Here is a 20,999-nt window from a genome sequence, read left to right on the forward strand (position 1 = left end):
GCATCTATTTATTACCATCATTACCACAAAGGTGTTAGTTTGGCCTCGTGAGGCTCTTTTTATGAAGATAGGGGGCGCGGTTTATTCAAATGACACAGAAGCTTCTGATGCTTGACGTACTATCAGACCACAGTAAATACGACCTTGTCATTGGACGACAATGACTGGTCTCATGACAAGTACAGCCAGGTTTTAGCCAATTGGATCACCTTTGGAGCCACAGAGTCTGTTTGTGAATGACGTAATTAGCGTAAAACAAGATGGCGTCGCTTCAGATGTAAATCGCTTTGAATGATTTAATCGGTGTAAAAGTGTGCCTCCCTTGAGGCTTTAGTGTCCTATTGCGACTGGTTTGATAAAGGACGCATTTCCTTATCAGATACGTACGTTGCAGAACGTCTGAGAGGAGCCAGCGGTTCTTGTGTCTTTTCTCCTGCGACCCTCCGGTGACAGCCGGAGAGGCGAGCCGCTGACAGACAGGATGGACACCGGAGAGTACATCTCCACCATGGAGAACATGGACACGACTTTAACGGAATTAGGAGACGAGTTCACTTTAGGAGACATTGACGGTGAGTACGCGTGTTACTGCCTGGTGTTGTTGTTGTTGTCGTCTTAATGTTGGCCTGTTTCCACTCTGTGTCACAACTCCTCGGGGCGTCCCTCCGGAGGTTGCTCAGCTTTAAGTTTTATATTAAAATGTGTTGAGCTTTCATATTCAGAAACCGTGGCTAGTACTTGTAAATATATATTTACTCTTACAGTTCGTCTTACTTTGCTGTCACAAGTTATTTCTCATATTTTTACTTGTCCCCTCGGCTTGATTTGCATACAAACTCGCGCATCAACTCGCTATTTGTGAGAGCTTGGAGCCGCGAGGCTCCTTTCAGTACATCCTTTTTAACATATGGATGACCTTATAGGCTGAGATTTCTTTTTTCTAACTATTATTATTATCATCATTATAATCTGTATTTAATGTAGTGGGGAAACAAAGGGAATCGATTGACGTTATTTGTTGTTTTCCCTGAACCAAAGGTGGATTTCTGTGAAGTTTTGGTTCATCAGGAAGCTGTAGGCAGAGAAGGGTGACATCAGAGCGCAGCTCCCTCATACTGTGTCACCGTCTTATTACTGGAAGGCAAAAGCCATCAGATCAAACTGCTATGTTCGCTTCATGTCTTCTACATTCATATTTTCTTTTCGTGTCCCTGAGTTGCTCATAAGAAAAATAAATCGGGAAAAAGAACAAAACAAAATGAAAAAAGTTTTCTGAAATGTCATTGTGGTGTTTAGTATGCTTGTTGCAGCTCGGAGACAGCTATATATATATGTGTTTCCCTTTCTTCTGTTAAGAAGTATGTTCTGCAACAACAACAACATGTGTGAGCCAATATCCAGTTCTCCAAGCCTTTCCCCAGCAATCTAAAAGCACCCTCATCAAATCTCACATGTATCAAAAAGAAGTTTGGCACACAGCGAATGATTGAACACAGGTCAGCACAGAGTCACCAGATTCCCATTAATGTGAAATTTTACCAAATCCAAAGTCACCACACCAGAATGGTGAATGGAAGCGTGTGTCTCTGTGTAGAACACTTTCTCCTCCCATACTGGCCATGATGGGTTTTGATTTGAATTTCATAGAGCTGTGGTGTACAGAATGATGTAACACCAGCATAGGAGATACCCCATCTACAGAATACATCTCAGAAAGAATGCCTGCTAATTTTCCTTTCAAATGCGGCCACTGGACGGGATAAGCAGACAGCACACCAGCCTCGGTTGTGTAATCCCAATTAATCATTGGGTCAAAAGCGAGGAATGTACAGATTGTCTGAAAGAGAAAAAAAACAGCTGATGAATTCACAGGCGAGCTGCAGCACAGACAGTCCAGCTTTACTCTGTCCCCGTCTGGCCCACGCTTGATGAATAGATACCGTTTTCCTGTTGGAAAGCATTTCCAGCTGCAGAAAAATTTGTTTCAGTGACAGAAATTGTAAGAACTGCCTTTGGACAATTTGGAAGAGAATTTAGAGTTTCATTGATTAAATATTTTCAATTTTTTTTTATTTAAAATGATCTAAGTGATGGTTTTCCAGGCTAACTGTGTGCATTTCTTGTTGTTGACCATATACTCATATAGAGTGTCCCAATTCCCCAAACCATACACTTAGCAACTGCAGCTCTGGTTATATAACTTGTTTTCTTTGCTCTCAGCTGCTTTGAAAACTTTTCCCCATTTGATGGATTTACTCTTTTTGTCAGCTTGTCTGAAGCTTTGGGGGCTCAGAGTTGCTTTGTACTGTCTGCCACTCACAATCTGCCCTCTGTGGAGGTGGACCAGTGTCTCTCCATAAAGCATACAGTTTATACAGCTTTTCTGTATTATGCTATCAGTCTGTCACGTTATTATGGCGGAGTCCGAACAGCGTTGCGTGGGTTTGTTGAGGTGTGCAGACATTTGTTTATGTTTGAAGACGCATCAAAGCGTCCAATCATAGAAATCCTGGTAGATGTCAGCCATTCACCCCTTCAGATATGTTGCCTGACATTCTATCGAGTGGTCTGCTGCCTGAAGTTGGTTCTTGTTTTTGTGAGCCTTAGTGCAACTCTCCCCAACAGGCTGATAAATTTGCTCCCAGGAAGCAGTTTTTGAGTTGTTGTTCATTTGCAGCACCGAGATGAGCTCGGACTCTCCAAATTCCTGTCTTGTTGTGAGTGACATTTTGAACCCACGGCCCTCTTTGCCGCTGCACATCTCTTACTTCAAAACAGCAATGCCAACGCTTTCCTCTGAGAAGTACGTCCTGCATGCATGTCAGGAAAAGCTGGCAACTTCCTGGATATCTTTTGGCTCGCAGTTGTCACTGAGCTGGGACGCGATATGTGTGTGCATCCTTCTTTCCTACTCTGCGCGACCCAGCAGCGAGTGCAGCGCAAACTCCATACTATGTGAAAGCAGCTTTAAGTTCCCAGCACAGCATTTTCATCAGGTTTAGGTCTGGCCTTTTCTGATGTGCTTGGCATAAGTTTCCCGTTTCATGACCCACTTTCAGCCAAGTTTTAGCCGGCAGACAGATGGCTTCATATTTGACTCTAGAATACTTTGGTGTACGGAGAAGTTCGTGATCGACTCAATGACTGCAAGGTGTCCAGGTCATTTGGCTGTAAAACAAGCCCAAATCACCATACCTCCACCACCGTGCTTCATGAGGTGTTTTTGCTGAAATGCTGTGTTTGGTTTTCACCACACATGCTACTGTGCGGTATGACCAAACATCTGCTCTTTGGCCTCATCTGTTCAAAGCACATTGTTCCAGAAGTCCAGCGGTTTGTTCTGATGTAACTTTGCAAACCCAAGCTGTGCTGCCACGTTCTTTTTAGAGAGAAGAGACATTCTCTTGCAACCCTTGGAAACCAATCACACTTCTTCTTCTGTCTTTTTCTAACTGTACTATTATGAACGTTGACATTTAACAAGGAAACTTAGGCCTTGTAGGGTCTGAGATGTATCTCTTTTTGAAATTTCTCTGAGCATTGCGCTGACCTTGAGATGAATTTGTTGGGACTTCCTCTCCAGGGAAGATTGGCAACTGTCTTGAACGTTATCCTCTTGTGAATGGTCTTTTTCACTGTCTACTTCTTGTTGTTCATCTGAGGTTGTAGTTACCTCATTTTAAGACCTGGGAAGGAACAAATGTTTTTAATATCCTGATAAGTCTAAGAATTGAAAGAAAGTGAGCTGTCATTTTCACATGACTGTAACCTGCTGTTGAAATGCAGAAAAAAAGAAGATGCCCGTTATGAAACAAGGATTAGTATCAAGTGTGAAACATTTCAGTTTACTTCAGAATTCCAGTTCACAGATGGAAAAAATAACATGGAGCATAAAGAATCCAGTTGGTGTTCAACTCAAAGAAAACTAAACGGTTAGCACGCAGGGCAGCTTCGGCCCCGTCATGTGTATGACATTCAGTGGTAGGGATGTGTTTGTTGATGTAATACCATCCGCAGACGGACCATGAATGTGCTCTTTGTCTCTTGCCTCGTCTGGTCTCGCTGTCTTACAGCAGGGCTAAGTTCAAGGCTACAGGATAGTGACCCTGACAGCTGAGGCCATTCGCTCTATCTGTGATGTTGATCGGTCGGAGAATCTTCAACTACGTGAACTCTCCGAGGCTGCTGGCCAAAGTCTTATAGTTCCAAAGTGTGCTGGAAGACAAAGGATGTATTTTCATAGCATTGAACCAAAGGCTTGAGACCTGGCTTAGAGCTTGGAAGAAATATATGTGCAAACTCCAGATTCTTTAATCTTGAATATCTGAGAAGCAGTACCCTCTGTATAACTCAAACAAACTGATGTAAATGGTCCTACTTGGTCCATTTATTTCCCTAAAAACATTAATCCTTGTGTCTAATGAGTCTCCTTCAGATTTTGCTGGATGGGGCAAATGAACCCTCCACTGAATATACATGATAGTATTGTCAAACCATAACAGCTCATGCAGCACCTCTTTGCCATAAAGACACTTGAAATGAAAACAGAAATTATTGCTGGATCCCTTTTAGGACCCAGTAAATGCTAAGTGCTGTTAGTTGGGGTTTTTTATGGGTGTATTTGTTATAATTATAATGACATCAATCTATCTGTCATTGCCTGTGAGGGTCATCAGAATTATTACACATTTTTCAAGGCTGTCTTTTTGAAGGCTACTTTTTATTACTTTATGAGCTGAACAGTAGCTACGTCCATCTATATGTGCCTCTTCAAGGCCATGCCATGAAATTCTATGAGAGGCTCTACTCTTATCTGTTAGCAGTAAGTAGTATTCAGACATGTCAGGCACGCATGCTCTGGGGCAACTTTGTCACCTCTTATTAGGTCGGACTGAGCTCAAAGGCAATCAAATAATCACCATCAGGCATTCGTTTATGTTACAATATGTGAATCGGTTGCTAAGTTACGCTGTGTTTGAAAGTGAAATCGGTCTTAAATTATTGAATTGAAATACAGTTGAGGATGCACCATTCTTATCTGTGAGTTTATTGAGATGTGTTGATCTCAACTTTGATGTCCTCTTGCTTTTCCATCACCTCAGAGATGCTCCAGTTTGTCAGCAACCAGGTGGGGGACTTCCCAGACTTGTTTGAGGACCAAATGACCCCAGCAGGCTCTTTACAAAGTGGTTCTGCCAGCTCCAACCCACAACCAGCCATCCAGACCCCTCAGACTCCCCAGACCTCAAACACTGTTGTCTACCAGGTTTCCAGTGCGAGCCTCTCCCCCTCTCAGACTCTGTCCCCCCAGTCTGTACCCCTCACTCCTCCCCTCACTCCCATCCAGACACCCTCCCCTATCACCACCCCCACAGTGCAGCAGCATGTGACCCGCAGCCCGCCGCTTCTTCAACCACGGCCTCAGTTGATCCAGCCCATCCAGCCTCAGCCCCAACAGCCAGTCCAGCAAACCATTCAGGTATTGGCTATTCAGAACCCACGCTGTGTTGTGGTGCACATTGAAAGTTAGGCTGCTGTCAATTTTATTATTTGCATCACTGTCTGCTGCAACATCTCTTTAAACATTCGTGCATGTGTCAGAATAAACTGTCATTTTCAAAAACAACGAATTAAACATTTTGTTTTATTTGAATATAGATGCACACCCAGGGGGTCCCCATGCAGACTCAAAGCTTCCCAGTCCACACCCTGGTTCAGACCCACAGCCAGACGGCCTTGCCCATCCAGACGCAGGCGGCCCAAACTGTGATGATTGCCTCCAGTGGCGGACAGTCACGCTTCATCCAGAACCCTGTCATCTGTCATCAGAATCATGCTTCTGGTTTCCAAGGTGACTGCAGAAAAGGACAGAACAGTTTGTCCATATATTTAAGTGAATCCAAATAGAATTTATCATCCAGTCCATTGGGTTTTATTTATTTTATGTTTTTACAGCAGTGCAGTTGTTTTTAGAATCTATGTCATTTAAAAGTCATCCATAATTTTGTTTCGTATTTGTCCAGTCCTCCAGCCACAAGTACAAAGCATCATGACTTCATCTCAGCTCCAGCCAGTCACCATTCAGCACCAGCGTGTTCTGACCCCAACAGGTCAAACCATCCAGACTCTCTCCACAGCGCCTACTGCTGTCCACACTGTGCAGCAGCAGATGCAGCAAGTCCCTGTAAGTGGCCTGTCTTTTGTAAGCAGCATTAGAGGAATAGCTACCAGACAATGTGTCAAAATGAGGAAAACTAAAGGGATAATGAGTGGATATAGTTTTATGATTAGGAAAAGCCTGTCAGCAAACAGATAATATTTACGCAAATGTTTTGTGTGGTTAGGTTCTGGTCCAGCAGCCTCAGATTCTGAAGACGGACTCTCTGGTTCTCACAACACTCAAGCCAGATGGGACACAGGTGTTGTCCACCATGCAGAGCCCCACAGGCATCACCACCCTGACCACACCCATACAGAACACAGCTTTACAAGTCCCGGTATGCAGCGAGGATCAAATAAAAAAAAAAAGATCATTAGGACCTCGATGGTAACGTTGCTGCCTAAAAAGTCCTAGTCCTAACACCTTGAAGTGAGCGTACCGCTTCTGATTTCTGTCCCCAGACACTGATGGGCAGCAACATTCTGACCACTGTTCCTGTTGTGATGGGAGGAGGAGACAAACTGCCTATCAAACAACTCCAGCAAGGCTCCTCCAACTGCACTAGCGGAGTCAGATCGAGCATGGAGCAGTGCCAGATGTCAGTAGGAGGCTTAGGGCCAGGAGTAGTGGTGAAGGAGGGCGAAAGGAGGACGACCCACAACATCATCGAGAAGAGATACAGGTCATCCATCAATGATAAGATCGTGGAGCTCAGAGACCTGGTTATGGGCACTGATGCGAAGGTAGGATAGTAAAACACTATGAGTTCTCTGATTTCACCCGTGACTTTAATAGATGTGGGCGCCTCACCCATGTATTCTTCATGTATTTTCATCCTAGATGCATAAATCAGGGGTGCTAAGAAAGGCCATTGACTACATAAAGTACCTGCAACAGGTCAACCACAAACTACGGCAGGAGAACCTGGCCCTCAAGATGTCCAACCAGAAGAACAGTAAGTTTTTCTCATTATTCAAAGCCGTATGCAGATTTATAGCCACTTGAGATTACAGTAAGAGATTCTTTTTATTCCAGAGCCAGGGACACTCACTGAGGATGTGGACCTCAAACAGGAAGTAGTGATGATGTCCCCTCCAGCCTCAGAATCTGGTGCAAGCTCCCCTCACCAGTTCTCTCCTTACTGTGTTGACTCTGAGCCAGGCAGCCCCTTATTGGATCATGATCCGGTAATACACATTATAACAGGATTATGCATGCGGCACCCCACTGCAGTGGCTAACAAACATGACAACCCTCAATCAAGAACATTTGTGCCGCCCTTTGGGCAGTCAGAATGCTTACATGGATGTTGTTGACATCTGCTTTCCATTGACCTTTTCGTACGTCCCTTTATTTGCTAGACTTTGATCCCCCCCATAAACACACAGTTTCTTTCTTTCTTTTTTTCTGAATCACAAGAAGCATTTCTGGGGACCTTTTCATTTGTCTTCTATCATCAGTTCCATCGTACTCCTCGTTTCTGTTGGCTCACAAGGTTTAATTATCCATTGGAGAAGGGTTTTTTTTTCTAATCTCTCAACATCTTTTAGGTGAAGAGTGAGCCTGATTCTCCCTCCTCGGTTGGAGTGATGGATCGTTCCCGACTGCTTCTGTGTGCCCTGACTTTCTTCTGCCTGTCCCTAAACCCGCTGCCCTCTTTGTTGGGCTCGGAGTCCTCGGGGAGCCCCAACCTATCTACAGGCCACGTCCCATCTAGAACACTTGTCTGGTTTCCAACTCACACACAGGACTTTGGTGAGCAGATCTTACACCACTATTTGATAAAGCTTCATGCCTGAAATTAAAATAAAAGACTCTGTCTTGACTGAATTTGGACGAACCAGGAGCTCTGAAGGATATTCAGGTGAGTTGAGCCCTTTCTTCATGTTGAATTTCTCCTCCTCCTCTAGCATCTTGGCTGCGGTGCCTGTTGCCATGGGTGATGGTGTGGGTGCTGAGTGGAGTGGGAGCGGTGTGGGGCTGTGTGAGGGTGCTATACCTGTGGGAGCCCGTCACACCCCTTCACTCGCCAAACTCTGTGTCATTCTGGAGGCACCGCAAGCAAGCGGATCTGCATCTCAACAGGGTGAGTACAGATCGGCTAAGTTTTAAAAGGTATTATACAAACCCCAAATATTTTTTTCTGCGTTTCTGTGAAGGGAGCTTTTAAAAAAAGAGTGAAGTAGCATTTAATGTGGTGGGAAAGATGATACCTTTTTTTTTTTTTTGGGTTGGGGTTGAATTCACCTAAATTATTGAGGAGCACCTCACACAGTTCTGCTTTTATTCTCATAGCTTTAATGTCTCAGTTTAGCTCATGTGGTTCCTGTGTGGTTTAATTTTTAGCATTTTCATATCGGAGTCCTGACCCCCCCCCCCCCCCCCTCCCCTTTTCTCCTCTGTCACTCTGTACTGAATACCAAGTAGCTCACTGTTTCTCCTGTCTCTGTCCTGCAGGGAGATTACACAGCAGCAATGGCCAGCTTGGAGACTTGCCTGTCTGTCTTAACAAGAGCTCTTCCCTCGACCAATCTGGACTTGATCTGCTCACTTTCCTGGAATCTGATTCGGTACTTTCTGCACCGTCCAACCCCTCTGGGCTGGCTGGTCCACCAGGTTAGAGGAAAGCATGAAGGAGAGGAGGCGAGGACTAGTGCAAAAGACGCAGCACTGGTTTACCACCGGCTGAGCCAACTCCAGCTCACAGGTCAGTGGATTGATTCTAAGCATGAAATTATATTCGGGTAATGATGAAAATATCTGAAGAAAGTGATGGAACGTCTCTTTTGTCTGTCTCTGTAGGAAAGCTGCCTCAGCGCAGCAGCTTGTGGGCTTTGTCTCTGTCTCTCAGTGCTGTTAACCTCAGTGAGAGCGCCCAAGGCAAAATGCCCCCGGCTCAGCTGGCTCAGATGTATGTCACTGCAGCAACAGCCCTGCGCTCAGTCCTGGGCCACCATCTCTCTTGTCTCCCTGTAGGTGTCTTTGCTTGTCCATCATCACTGTTATGGTGCTGTGAAGAAATCCAGCCGCTCTGTGTTTCCATCATTAGCATCCTTTCTGCTGTGTTTGTCTGCCAGGGTTACCTTCTGGGTTGTGCAGAGACTGTGGCCAATCAGTCAGAGAGCAAGCCAATCCCCGACTGCCTGCGCTGGCTCTTCACCCCATTGGGCAGGCAGTTCTTCCTGAGCTGTGATTGGTCGGTGAAGTCAGAGAGCACCGATGGGGTCTACACTTCTCAGAGAGATCCAGGTTTGTTTGGTGTTTTTTTTTCTTTTTGTTCCTGATTTAGTCATTCATTTAATAATGTGTGTTGTGTTATTCACCTTTCCTCTCTGTTTTCCCTCTTCATCTATCTCCAGCTGACCCCATTGCTCAGCTGCACCGTTGTTTCTGCAGGAAGCTTTTGGAGAGAGCCGTTCACACCCTCATCCAGCCACAGAGCGACTCTGATGCAAGCAGTCGCAAGACTGACTTTGGGTACGGCAGGGATGGCAACAATCATTAGAGATCACAAAGCCAGGCTCGTCACTAAATGACTTTTATCTTGTATTGTCTTATCTACCTTTTGTTCTGCTCTGTCACTCTTACAGGGAGTTCTCCAGCGCCCTGGAGTTTCTGGAATTGTTGAACAGCTGCACAGAGGACTCTCCTTCTCCGCCTCCTCCTTTCTCTACTCCTCCCAATCACACCACCATTCCTGGTAAGAATAGATGAGAAGAAGCTGCCGTGCCCGTTTAGAAGGAAGCATGGATCACAAACACCGTTTACGTCTTTGACCTGATGCTAACTGCACCTTTTTTCATCAGCCTGTGTGAATCGGCACTCCTCTGGCGGTGATAGTCAGTTTAGCTTTTTGTTGGATTGTCACAGAAAACACTTGCAGTCATTGATTTGTGGCAATAAGCAACTTTCTGTATTTATTAACATAATGACAATCCATAAGACAAATGATAATAAGATGATGGTCTTACTATGTTCTTGGTGTCCCTCTGAACCATGCTTCATCAGAGCATTTCATATCAACACACATAGTCCACAAAAGCTGTCTGAGCTTGTGTGTGCATTTAATTTATTCTTTATCTGTAATTTCCCTCCTTTTTCTTCTTGCCAGTGGGTGACCCAGTGAGTCGTTGGTGGGCTCTTGTCCTGAAGGCTGCTGTTCATTGGCTGCAGGGTGATGATGTGGCAGTGAGATTACTCTTGGCAGAAGCAGAGCGAATGCCGAGGGCTCTGCACATTCTCGAGTAGGTGCAATAAAACAAATTACAATATATTTGTCTGCATATGGGTAAAAAAAAGCACCCGCCCACGCATCATTGGTCTCTCTCTTATAGCACAGAAGAAAAAAAAAAACAAAGGAAATATGTTTCATTCGTTCTTTATTCCAGATTAAGCTCAGACTAAGTTAGCCTGGTGCGGATTTGAGCTGCACAAAGCTGCAGGTACATAATTGTCCTCCCAGGTATTCAAGTGCCAAATTGTCACAGTTCCCCTCTCTGTTTCAGCCACTCTCTGCCGAAGGCTGTGCTTCTTCTTTGTAAGGTGGTTCAGATGAGCCTGTCCCCTCTGAAAGGAGAAGGGGTGGTAGCCTGCCTGTCTCACTGTGACAGAGCTAGCAGCTACCTGCGCTCCAGCATCTCTGTGCCACTCACCCAGTCTGGAAACTGGCTCAACAAGGTAGGGTGGAGACAGATAATTCATTAACATCTCTCCTAACGCTGGCTCTACTTCCTTTAAGATTTGCACTTGGTTTGTGGGCAGAAGGTAACCTTATAGGGGCTATTTAGCATCAAATTATTGCTTCTTCTCTGATCACACACTGCATGTTCGTAGAGGGTCAGGACAGGTTGGTGTGGGGCTGTGTGTGAGCGCAGTGTGGGTGGCAGGAGGTGGCTGTGGTGCATTGTAGTTGCATTGCATTATCCTGAAGCCGAGTGCAATGTGTCTGCAGTGCAACACAGAGGCCTCCCCAATCTGCACGCACCCGCTACACACCCCACCACTTATGATAATTAGCGGTGCACATCAGTAGCAGTTCGGAGTTGGCAATTCTTTCATTTCTGGCATGTGTGTTGGGATGGGTTGTTGTTGTGGTGGTGGTGGTGGTCAGATCAGAGTCACAATCTGGGTACCAATTCCATTTCTCCAAAATTTAAATCAGCCACAGTATAAAATTAATTTTTTTTTTATTTGGAAATATAGAAAGCATCTCCATCTCCATTAACCTTTTTTGGTTGTTGTTTTTTTTTTCATCTTCAAAAGGGGGTTGAGGTCCTGGTCTGTGATCTCCTGCTGACCTTGAGGACTAGTTTATGGCAGCGAGGAAGCAGCAGTAACGGAGAACCCGGCCCTACTCCCGGATCCCAGCTGGCTGGTTTCCAAAGGGACCTCAGCGCTCTCAGGAAGCTCACACAGTGTTACAGACAGGCACAACACAAGGTACATAAGGCTTGACAAAATGTATCATCTTTCTTTTATTATTATTCTATCTTAGTTACAAGAGCCCAAACTGATCATTAGGATCAGCTTCCAATGTTCACCTTTTAGCTAAATAATTGAAAATCTGGATTTGATCTGTACTTGTAAAGCTAGAAAAAGTTTTATACGAATGGTAAGAAATTGCTCCAATAGATAAGTGTTTCTGAGCCCTCTGTGCACTCACAATAAGCATGCAAGTATGTCGCTGTTCGCACTCCATAAACCCAATCAATGTGGCTCGTTTGCGTTTGGTTTGCCTCAGGTGTTCCTTCATGAGACCACAGTGCGGCTGATGGCTGGAGCCAGCCCAACAAGGACACACCAGCTGCTGGAGCACAACCTGCGACGCAGAGCACACAGCTCATTCTCCGCAGGTTTGAAGGCTTCATCTCATTTGCTCATTAATTACAAGCACAGACATGAGAATCCTAACAGAATCACATCCACGCACACAACATTTCAGCTTCACTGCTGGTCTAGGATCAGTTCCTCTGTGGTGATTCTTAGCTCTTAACGTATACGTTTAAAAGCTGATTGAAAACCCCAACTGAAACATACGTTAAGAGTATTGACACTTGTGCTGCTCTTTTTCCTTCCTTTCCTGTCATGCTGTCAGAGGGTGAGTGTGTTCTAGGTGAGAGGGAGAGAGCTCATGCGATCCTGCTCGCCTGCCGCCACCTTCCCATGCCCCTGCTAACCCCCCCAGGCCACCGAGCCCGTCTGCTGGCCGAAGCCAAACGAACTCTCGAGCGGGTGGGAGACCGTCGGTCCCTGCAGGACTGTCAGCAGATCCTTCTGCGCCTCAGTGGGGGCACCACCATTGCTGCTTCCTGAACTCACACAATGAAACAATGGCCTCGTTTAATTTGTTATCATACTCACGGTGATGTTAACCAGGCTACTTATATAGTATAACAGTCAGTTATCCATACTTATCAAAGGACAGACACATAGGGACTGCAGCATGTACACCAACACACAAGTGGCTACATTTATCTGCAGATTGCTGACACATTTGGTAGCTATACATCGACTGGTTTAATGCATAGTTGCACTGTGCTAGCTCCGTCACCCTGTCCTCTGACCAGCAGTGGTACTACCTGACCCATTTCCAAACAAGAGGGGCACCTGAAAAGCTCATTCTTCCACCAAGAACAAGAATCGTTTTCACAGTTTAAAAAAAAAAAAAGAATTTGATTCAAATCCACACAGAAATTGTATGGATTCTTCGACTGCCCAAGATCCACCACTCTGCTAAGTTTAAAAACCCAGGCTCAGTAGTTTCTGCTTCATCATGTATCTGGACAAACATCCAAACAGCTCCCCGAGACCAATGCTAACGGTCCCAAAAAGTGGAAAAAGGGACCATTATCTAACAGCAGTTTTAAATTAATGCAACGCTGCAGTTTATTGACTAGCTAAAGGACCAACCCTGCACAGTCATTATTGGCAAACAGCAGTGCGGGTGCTACAATAACAGTTGATTGTTTCATTTAATTTGCGAGGCTTAATTCAAGGGCCGCCGTTTGCCAGAGTAGACAGGCGAGCTCAGACCTGGGCTGGCCTGTAGGATACACACAGAGAGGCTTGTTTATGACTGTGCAGTGCTGCGTAGTGTGTCTTCTTGTCTACCTCAAACACTACACTGTCGTCATTGTACTGTGGAGCAAAATAGTAAACTTAAGCACCACATCAATTACCCTGAATTTTGAGTCATTTGAAGTGACGCCTCGGTTTATTTCAGTGCCCTTCTAATGAAATCTTGCTGACCTGCGTTACGTTGACTGTGGGATTCGTTAGCACAAGACCGGGAAGTTTACTTGCGGCTGCGGGAACTGCAAAGATAACAGAGACGCTGCTGGCAAGCTCCTTAATGTCCTAAAAAGAGCAGCGAAATGGTTAGATATCGTAAATATCTAAATAAGAGAGGGAAGCAGCCAGGGGCCAAGATGTTTGCAAATGCCCGTCTACACACAGGCAAACAAATGCATATTACATATGTGATTGTATATAAATTGTACAGAAGTAGATAAACAGAAGTAGAGAAGTTGGAGATTTGTTTGCCACTGCTTGAGACATCCAGAAGAGCACTTTCACGTGCTAGGTCAACTGTCTGAACCTTCAAGTCATCCTCCACCAAACACTCTTTTATTTTCAAACACTCGCTTGCTGTAGGCTTGCATGAGGGCTTCACAAATGTCCGTGACCAGCCGCTGCGGTCGGTTGCATTAGTGACAGTCAACAAGCAGGCGGTTGCCCTTCAGCGTCTGTCCGTGCAAGCCGCTGTTCAAGCCTCAAGCAGCGGCTGTCTGAAACTCAAAAGGTGTTTGCTGGCACATCGCGACACAGCGTCCAGGCGCCTGCAGAATTATTCAGCCCCCTCAGTGCATTGGATCCCCCAAACAATGGGTTGTCGACTCTTTTTGCTGACGACTGAAAGAGTGCGTGCACAGAATGAAGGGTATTTTCCTGGAAGTGATGTTTACCTATGATTGTAAAGATCTCAAGCAAAATGGCCTTGATGTTTATGTAGTAAAGAAAAAAGAAAAAAAAAAAAGATATTTTCTTATGTTTGAATGAGTTGGAATAATGGATGAGCTGTATCTTTGTGAGATCTTTGTCTAATTAGCTTTTTATTTGTAATTCTGGTCTTACACGTGACACAGCACTTTTGTCATTCCTGTTTCTTTGCTCTGAAATATCTTATTTAATGGTTATATAATATAAATGCTTTTTTTTGCAGTCGTGTTATTGTTGGTATATGCGAAATCGGGTCAGAACCTGTTGGAGGGGAATCTTAAATGGGAAGATGTTTTTATTTTTACATTAAAGTGTAAATCCCTCGTTTAAGCATTTAGCTCTCCTTTAAAGCAGATGGTGTCATTTTTTAAGTTTTAGGATGTACATTTAAGGCAATTCCAAATTCTTCAGCATCCATCTAAGCAGTGCTGCAAATACTGATGTCAATTTAAGTTTAGCTTCCCTGGTTAGTGGAAGTACAAATGCTTTTTGCAATACTTCAGCAGCCTCTGCCAAGGCCCAGTTTTTCTTGTTGCTGTAATTGTTACTTTTTTTTTTTTTTTATCTATTCCCCTCGAAGTGTTTTATTGTTTGAACTTGTGTTTTCCTTTCATTGTTTTCTAATAAAACAACTCATCAGTGTTTGGCCTAAATGATGCGTTTGTATAGACGTGTGAGGAAGTTCAGTGACTAAAACTGAAGAAGGGGATGATGTTATAGTTCATGACTCTCACATCGGTGTCGATGAGATAATGATGGAGATGAGAAATTCATTGAGTTTCTTTTCCAAGCGCTGTGTGGTTCAAATGAGACGCTTCACGGAGCTGGGTGACATTCTTTGACACAAAGTGAGTCCATTCTTCAGGATGGAGAGGAAAGTCAGGGTGATGGGATCACTAAGAGAGACTATTTAAATTACGAGTCTGAACTAATGACTGTAGACCTAATTTTGCACGGTAACATTTTCAGTCCTGTGGATATGTGAAGGTGACCTGATAGGCTGTTGAAAATGGATGGTACAGGGCTGGTTTAGTTACTAACTACATGGTATGGGAAGTTAAGTAAAAGGCTCTCTAAATACGTCTGAATTGCTTCATACTAAAAAGCTGAAAACATTGCACCTTATCATGAAAAAACAGAACACTATATTGGGCCAGAAATGGTTGCGCTCCACAAATTAAGCAGCTCAGGTGCAAATTACAGGTTTACAGCATGATTACAGAAACTGTAATCAGCCTCTGTTACTGTTATACAATCGAGTTTTGATTAAAAGCCAGTGCAACTGCAAAAAAAGAGTGATTTATTAAGTTTTGTTCATTTAGACAATAATTTGCCCCACACCTGGTTTGTCAAATAATTTTAAAGGGGGCATGTAGAAAAATAGCTTTTTGTTTCTGTGTTTGAGGGCATGTATTTGGGTGACTGGAGTTCACTACCATGTCAAAAACACGACCCTTATACCTGAAAATAAGTTTCAGTAAGTTCGTATTTTCTGAGGAAAATCTACGTTACTTTTGATTGCTATCCAGTCCATTTCCCCGATTTCTCAGCCTTGCTTCTCCTTCAATTGACGCTTAAAAAGACGTCGAAACATATAAATACGCTTCAAATGCCTATTTCACCAGTTTTTAAAAGTTTTATATCCCAACAAGTTCTGGTGTCCTTAAACGCCTAACCTAACTAGCCATGGATAGAAGTCCTTTATACACTCGACTGTCTTATAAATTCAACATTGTGTTTGTGTGTTTTGAAATTAAAAATCATAATTGGAGGCGGGTGGATTTAGCGGAACACGTCAGGCCAACGTGTTTCTTATCGGACAAGGTTAAAGGACGTGCGCTTTAAATTAGGCCGGAAGTAAACTGTAAGCAAACTCACGTGTACGCTATGAAGAACACAAAAAACCATAAGAATGCGCCCAAAAACGCAAAATTCAAGCCAGGATCTAAGAGAAGAGAAAATAAATGCGTCGTAACGTTTGATGACAAAGACAGACAGTAAGTGTCCCCGACGTTATTGATGAGCTGGGTTGTAACTTGCTACAGCGTTTAGCTAGCATCCTAGCATTAGTCCTTACAGGTATATTCTAATATTTTTTTAAACCATCCGCTATGTGAAAGTATGGCGTCAGTAGTGTGTGTACGTGTTTTACGCAGGATTTGCTTTTCAATAAAAGTTCAAGTGACATGTCTTAAATTATTATTTTATTTAAAAAGATGCAAGTTTGAATTGTAAGAGCTTAGAACTCTACTTAATTAGAAAGGCTTAGTTAACCGGATAATTATTCATTCGTGTTTGCCATACTAACCTGCAGGCATAGGCATAAGTGACTGCTTTGAATGCGTTTCTTTTTCCTCTCACTTGTCAGAGACTATCTGACCGGTTTCCATAAACGGAAGGTGGAAAGGAGGAAAGCAGCAGTGGAGGAGATGAGGAAGAAAATTAAGGAAGAGCAGAAAAGAGTCAGAGAAGAGGTACGTGTAAAGATGTCAAACTTGCTGTGGGTTGACACAGACCGAAACGTGTGTTTTGTGTAAGGAACAGATGTGCAGTTAACTTTTGCCCTCTTTTCAGCGGCATAAGGAGTATGTGAAGATGCTGCAGGAGAGGGAGGAAGCTCTCGGTGAGTTCAGACAAGTCTGTTGCTCGTCTTTTTTTTTTTATGACTTTAGACTTAAGAATCTGTACGTATAAATTCCTCCCTTTTGGTACCCATCTCACAGCGGATGCTGAGGATGATCTGGAAGAGTTGGTGACCAGTAAAACGGAGTCTATGCAGTATGATCACCCGAACCACACGGTCACCGTTACAACAATCAGTGATCTTGACCTCTCGAGGGCTCACCTGCTTGGATCTGCGGAAAATCAGGTAAACGCTGCAGTCTGTTTAAAACAGGCTGCAAAAGAAATGTTTATGATTAAAGTGATGACATTAACGCAGAGTATCTCTGATTTTAAGGCTGAAGGGGACAATGACGAAGAAAACAAGAGGGGAGAAGAGAAAACGCATACGATGCCGAAGAAAGCCGGGAACCCAATCGTCAACAAAAAGTAAGCTGTTTAACATGTAGGTTATGTCTTTGTGGGAGTTACTTGTGTTTCCCTCTCAGTCCAGCTTGATTTATTATTTTTTTTCTCTCTCTCTCTCTCTCTCTCTCTCCTCCTGCAGGATCCGCACCCTCACGGCGGCGCTCAACACTTACACGTGCAAGCGGAAGAGGAAAGGGAAGCAGGAAGGCAGAGGCGGACGAGGCCGTCCGTCAGACAACAGACCCGGTGTCACGGAGAGGAAACACAAAGGCGGGAAGACCGGCAAGTCTCTGAGACGCCGACGGACCGGGAAGAAAATTCATCATCAGGACTGAGTGTGTCTTTAGGAACCTGATGAGGTTCAGCTTCTTTAAGACACTTGACTTTTTGTGCGGAGTATTTATGGCTCTGTGTCTGAGCAGGGTGTTTTGTTTGCTGAGAAGTTCACAAAATGAAGATGATGTGGGAGTTCGATTGTCTGAACTTTTGATTACCTTCTGTCAATACTTTCCAAAGTTTCCTCCTCTTGAAATATTATGCTCAAATGTTTTTGTAGTGTTCTCCTGTTACTATTACACAGATGTCACTGTAAATACATACATTTTGATTAAAGGAAATTGTTAGATTTGGTTATGGTCTCATTTTGGAGTCTTGTCAGTGTGCTCTGTTTGGAATTTAGTTCCTCAGTGTTCTATTGTTAAATAGGAAACCTGATGCTGTTGTCAACATCCTCTGCACTACATCAGGAAATCAGCCCTCAGCTCTGTGTTTCCTTATAGTTCAGTATTACCTGCGTGTGATCTAAGGGACAGCCAACCAGTTCCTGTGAGAGCTCCTCCAACTGCACAGCCAGTGGTTTTATTGTATGTGAACACCCCCAACTCACGAGTGTTTATTTATTTACATTAACCTGAGCCAGCGCCTGCCAGCTGCCACTAGCATGGGCGTTTCATTTCGCTTTCTAAAGCCCATGATATTTAATACAGCCGCTCGATAGCGGAACCGGAAGGCCACTGGCTCCATGTTGGATCTGGGCCTGTGATGTTCTTCAGGGTCAGTGTTGTGTTAACTGAGAGCCCCCATGGTTGTCCCAGACGCTTCAGTTTCACTCATTGTCAGAGCAGCCAATGGGACTGATCCGAGTGTTGGCAGCCCAGGCGGATAGAGAGCATGGGGAGGATGAGACATGTGTCTGATGGGGGTCTGATGGGTACTTCATCCTCGAACTTCAAATGACATCTTCAAAGCGGAGCTGACCACAGGAGCCCCTTTTTTGCCGGGTAATTTAAAATTTTCTATGCTTTTGTATATCAAACACGTCAAAAACATTTTTTTTTAAATAATTATTATTCTCACTGTTACATTTTCTAACAACTTTTAAAGGTTAAGACACAAATATCTCCCTTGTTAGAGGCAGCGATGCTTGTAAAAGCTATTGAATTACGGTGCGTGCGTCTTGTGGTTTGTAGTAATGTTCCTCTGTGGAGAGCTTTGACAGCTCAGACTAGATTGTCTTTCATTGCGCTCTCGTATGATTAGTCCTCATTTAGTTTTCACAGTTAGGTAGTTTCAGATCTTGTATGAATCACAAATTGAAGTATTCTGTTTCACATAGATTCTGAGCAGATTCAAAAGTGTGGTCTTGATTTTTTATTGTATCATTGCACACTTTGATTTGGCAGATAATTTTTTACAGAAACATGCATCATCACATCACACTGCTATATTTTCATTCTGTTTCAAAGTCGTGCCTATTACTGGGGCTTCTGTTTCTCAGTTGTCTCTGGGATGCAATGAGCGAGCAGATTGCCCCTCTGGACTCGCCATGTCCCACTCCGGTGAAGAACCCACATGCCCCAAGTTCCAGCCCAATATCTTTGACCCCTCCCGCTGCCATGACTGCCTGCGCCAGAGGCACCTGCACACCAGCGCACAAGAGAGGACTGAGGTTGCACCCCAAGAGAAACTCCAAACAGAAACTGAAACCGGGGATAAAACTGGAACTGGCGCTAGGGCTGGGTTTGGGATTGGGTCAAGCAGAGGAGTGCTGCTAACACCAATCCAATCCCAGGCGGAAGAAGGAGACACCAGCTGTAAGGTAGGAAAGAAAAGACGCAAGGAAGGAGGGGAGAGGGAGATGAGCAGAGCAACTAGGAGGCAAAACAAAGAGTACAAACTGTACTGACTGATTGGGTTTAGTTGGACCCGAGGAAAGCCTGGCAGGTGAGAGCAGCAAAACAGTGAGCGTAGATGCTAAATGAAGCAACTTGGCTTTCACTGTTTTGTGGATCAGAAATCAATGTTTCAAGATGTCATTTTTAACTTGAAAGTGATCTACGCAAGTATGACACTTTCTCATTAGACCCAAAAGTATGTTTCTGTGAAGGAACAAACAAATCACCTCCTAGTTTGGTTGAGATAACATGTAAACCCAGTGAGATCATGTTTGAAACACAGAAGAAGGTCAGAGACAGAAAATAAGAGGTAACATCATGGGGAAGGCTGGCAGCTGTGGCTCCTATTATAAATGAATGAAGCTGGATCACTTACTGCCCTCTTGGGAATCGCATGTAATTTTAGAAAGAAGTGTAATGTAAAAAGAAAGGATGGGCAATGTGTCTGAATAGCATAAAAAATGTGACACGGCAACTGCTTTCTGCCCATTCTGCGTTCACAGCACAGTCACAAACCAGTCTATTGTCTCTTTGTGGACGTAGTGCGCATTGATTTGCACTATAAATGCCTCTTGTGTCTAACCTGTAGTTTCCTGGAAGTTGTATGGATCGGTGCCATTTTCTGACACATGCAGACAGCTTAGGATCATTTCTAACACAGTGTTGTTTAACGGGATGGTTTACGGAAAGAAAGAAAAAAAGAAGAAGAAAAAGTGATGAAATATTAATGAGTAAAGCCGCGAGGCAGCTCGAGTTGCAGAAGTGTAACCCTAATCGAACAGCAGAATGAACATGTGTCCGTTAGAGAGGACTTAAGGAGCAGACACTATTCATCAAACTCTCTGATCTAGGAGATGGGGCCAGGTAGGGATGTCTTGAATGCATTCTGCTGAATTTGTACGCTTTAAAAGCTGCGTCCTGTCATTTTTTTTTATTTCGGCTTATTGTGGCCTTTGCTCGGAACACGCAGCCACTCTCAAGATTGACATCAGTGTCCCTGTGACCTGGAGAGAGAAGGGACTTGCTTCGACATTGTGATTGGCCCGTGTCTTTCCTTGTCACCCTATCAGGAGTATTCTGACAGTCTTTCAGTGGTAAGCAGCTGCTGTGATGTCAATGGAGGTCAGCTGGGTTATGAGACCTCTCTGTGCATCCTGAGCCCCGACTGTGAGCTTTACATCTGTGAAGGTGACGAGGACGACAGCACAGACAGGTAAGGATGCTTTATATATGAGGATACTTTTTTATGGTGAGACATTTGGAAGCGCTAAAATGGTCAATTGTTTATTTCTATTGTATAATGTGAGCGTTATACTGTTCTACATATAGTATAATTCAAATAAAAACATCTCTCTGGCCACAAACCTGTAATTCCATGATGTATATCTCACATTTCCTTTTCTTGTGCCATGCATTTTTCTCTCCTCCCTGGTTCTCTGCACTCTGAATCTCTCACCTTCCTATTTCTTCTCTGCTAATTCTTATCTCCTTTCCCGCGTAGCTATTGTGACCAGAGTGAAGAGTTCAGTGGCTCTGTCAGTGCGGACGACGAATACTTGCCGATACGACGCCGTTTCTCCAAACTCAGCATGACTCGACTTGACCCTCCACCTCACCGTCCAAAACCACAGGCCTGG

The 20,999-nt window shown here is 44.1% G+C and overlaps 2 protein-coding genes across 2 annotated transcripts; both read left to right on the forward strand.

Moving 5' to 3' along the window:
* Positions 1-225: 225 nt before the first annotated feature.
* srebf2 (sterol regulatory element binding transcription factor 2) lies at positions 226-12,905 on the forward strand. Its single transcript, XM_072368996.1, has 20 exons — positions 226-572; positions 5,103-5,479; positions 5,659-5,851; positions 6,024-6,184; positions 6,345-6,497; positions 6,622-6,903; positions 7,001-7,115; positions 7,196-7,347; positions 7,711-7,915; positions 8,071-8,246; positions 8,618-8,867; positions 8,963-9,132; positions 9,238-9,409; positions 9,520-9,637; positions 9,751-9,860; positions 10,272-10,404; positions 10,666-10,837; positions 11,423-11,599; positions 11,901-12,012; positions 12,255-12,905. Exons 1-20 carry the CDS (start codon positions 482-484, stop codon positions 12,470-12,472), a joined length of 3,537 nt encoding a protein of 1,178 aa, XP_072225097.1. The 5' UTR covers positions 226-481; the 3' UTR covers positions 12,473-12,905.
* Positions 12,906-15,987: 3,082 nt separating this feature from the next.
* nol12 (nucleolar protein 12) lies at positions 15,988-17,819 on the forward strand. Its single transcript, XM_072368448.1, has 6 exons — positions 15,988-16,155; positions 16,527-16,632; positions 16,733-16,781; positions 16,882-17,027; positions 17,118-17,209; positions 17,328-17,819. The coding sequence occupies exons 1-6, from the start codon at positions 16,046-16,048 to the stop codon at positions 17,521-17,523; spliced, it is 699 nt and encodes a 232-aa protein (XP_072224549.1). The 5' UTR covers positions 15,988-16,045; the 3' UTR covers positions 17,524-17,819.
* Positions 17,820-20,999: the final 3,180 nt, after the last annotated feature.

The sequence above is a fragment of the Leuresthes tenuis genome, unplaced genomic scaffold (assembly GCF_036924035.1).
Source record: "Leuresthes tenuis unplaced genomic scaffold, fLeuTen1.0.hap1 SCAF_17, whole genome shotgun sequence".
In the NCBI taxonomy this organism is placed as follows: Eukaryota; Metazoa; Chordata; class Actinopteri; order Atheriniformes; family Atherinopsidae; genus Leuresthes; species Leuresthes tenuis.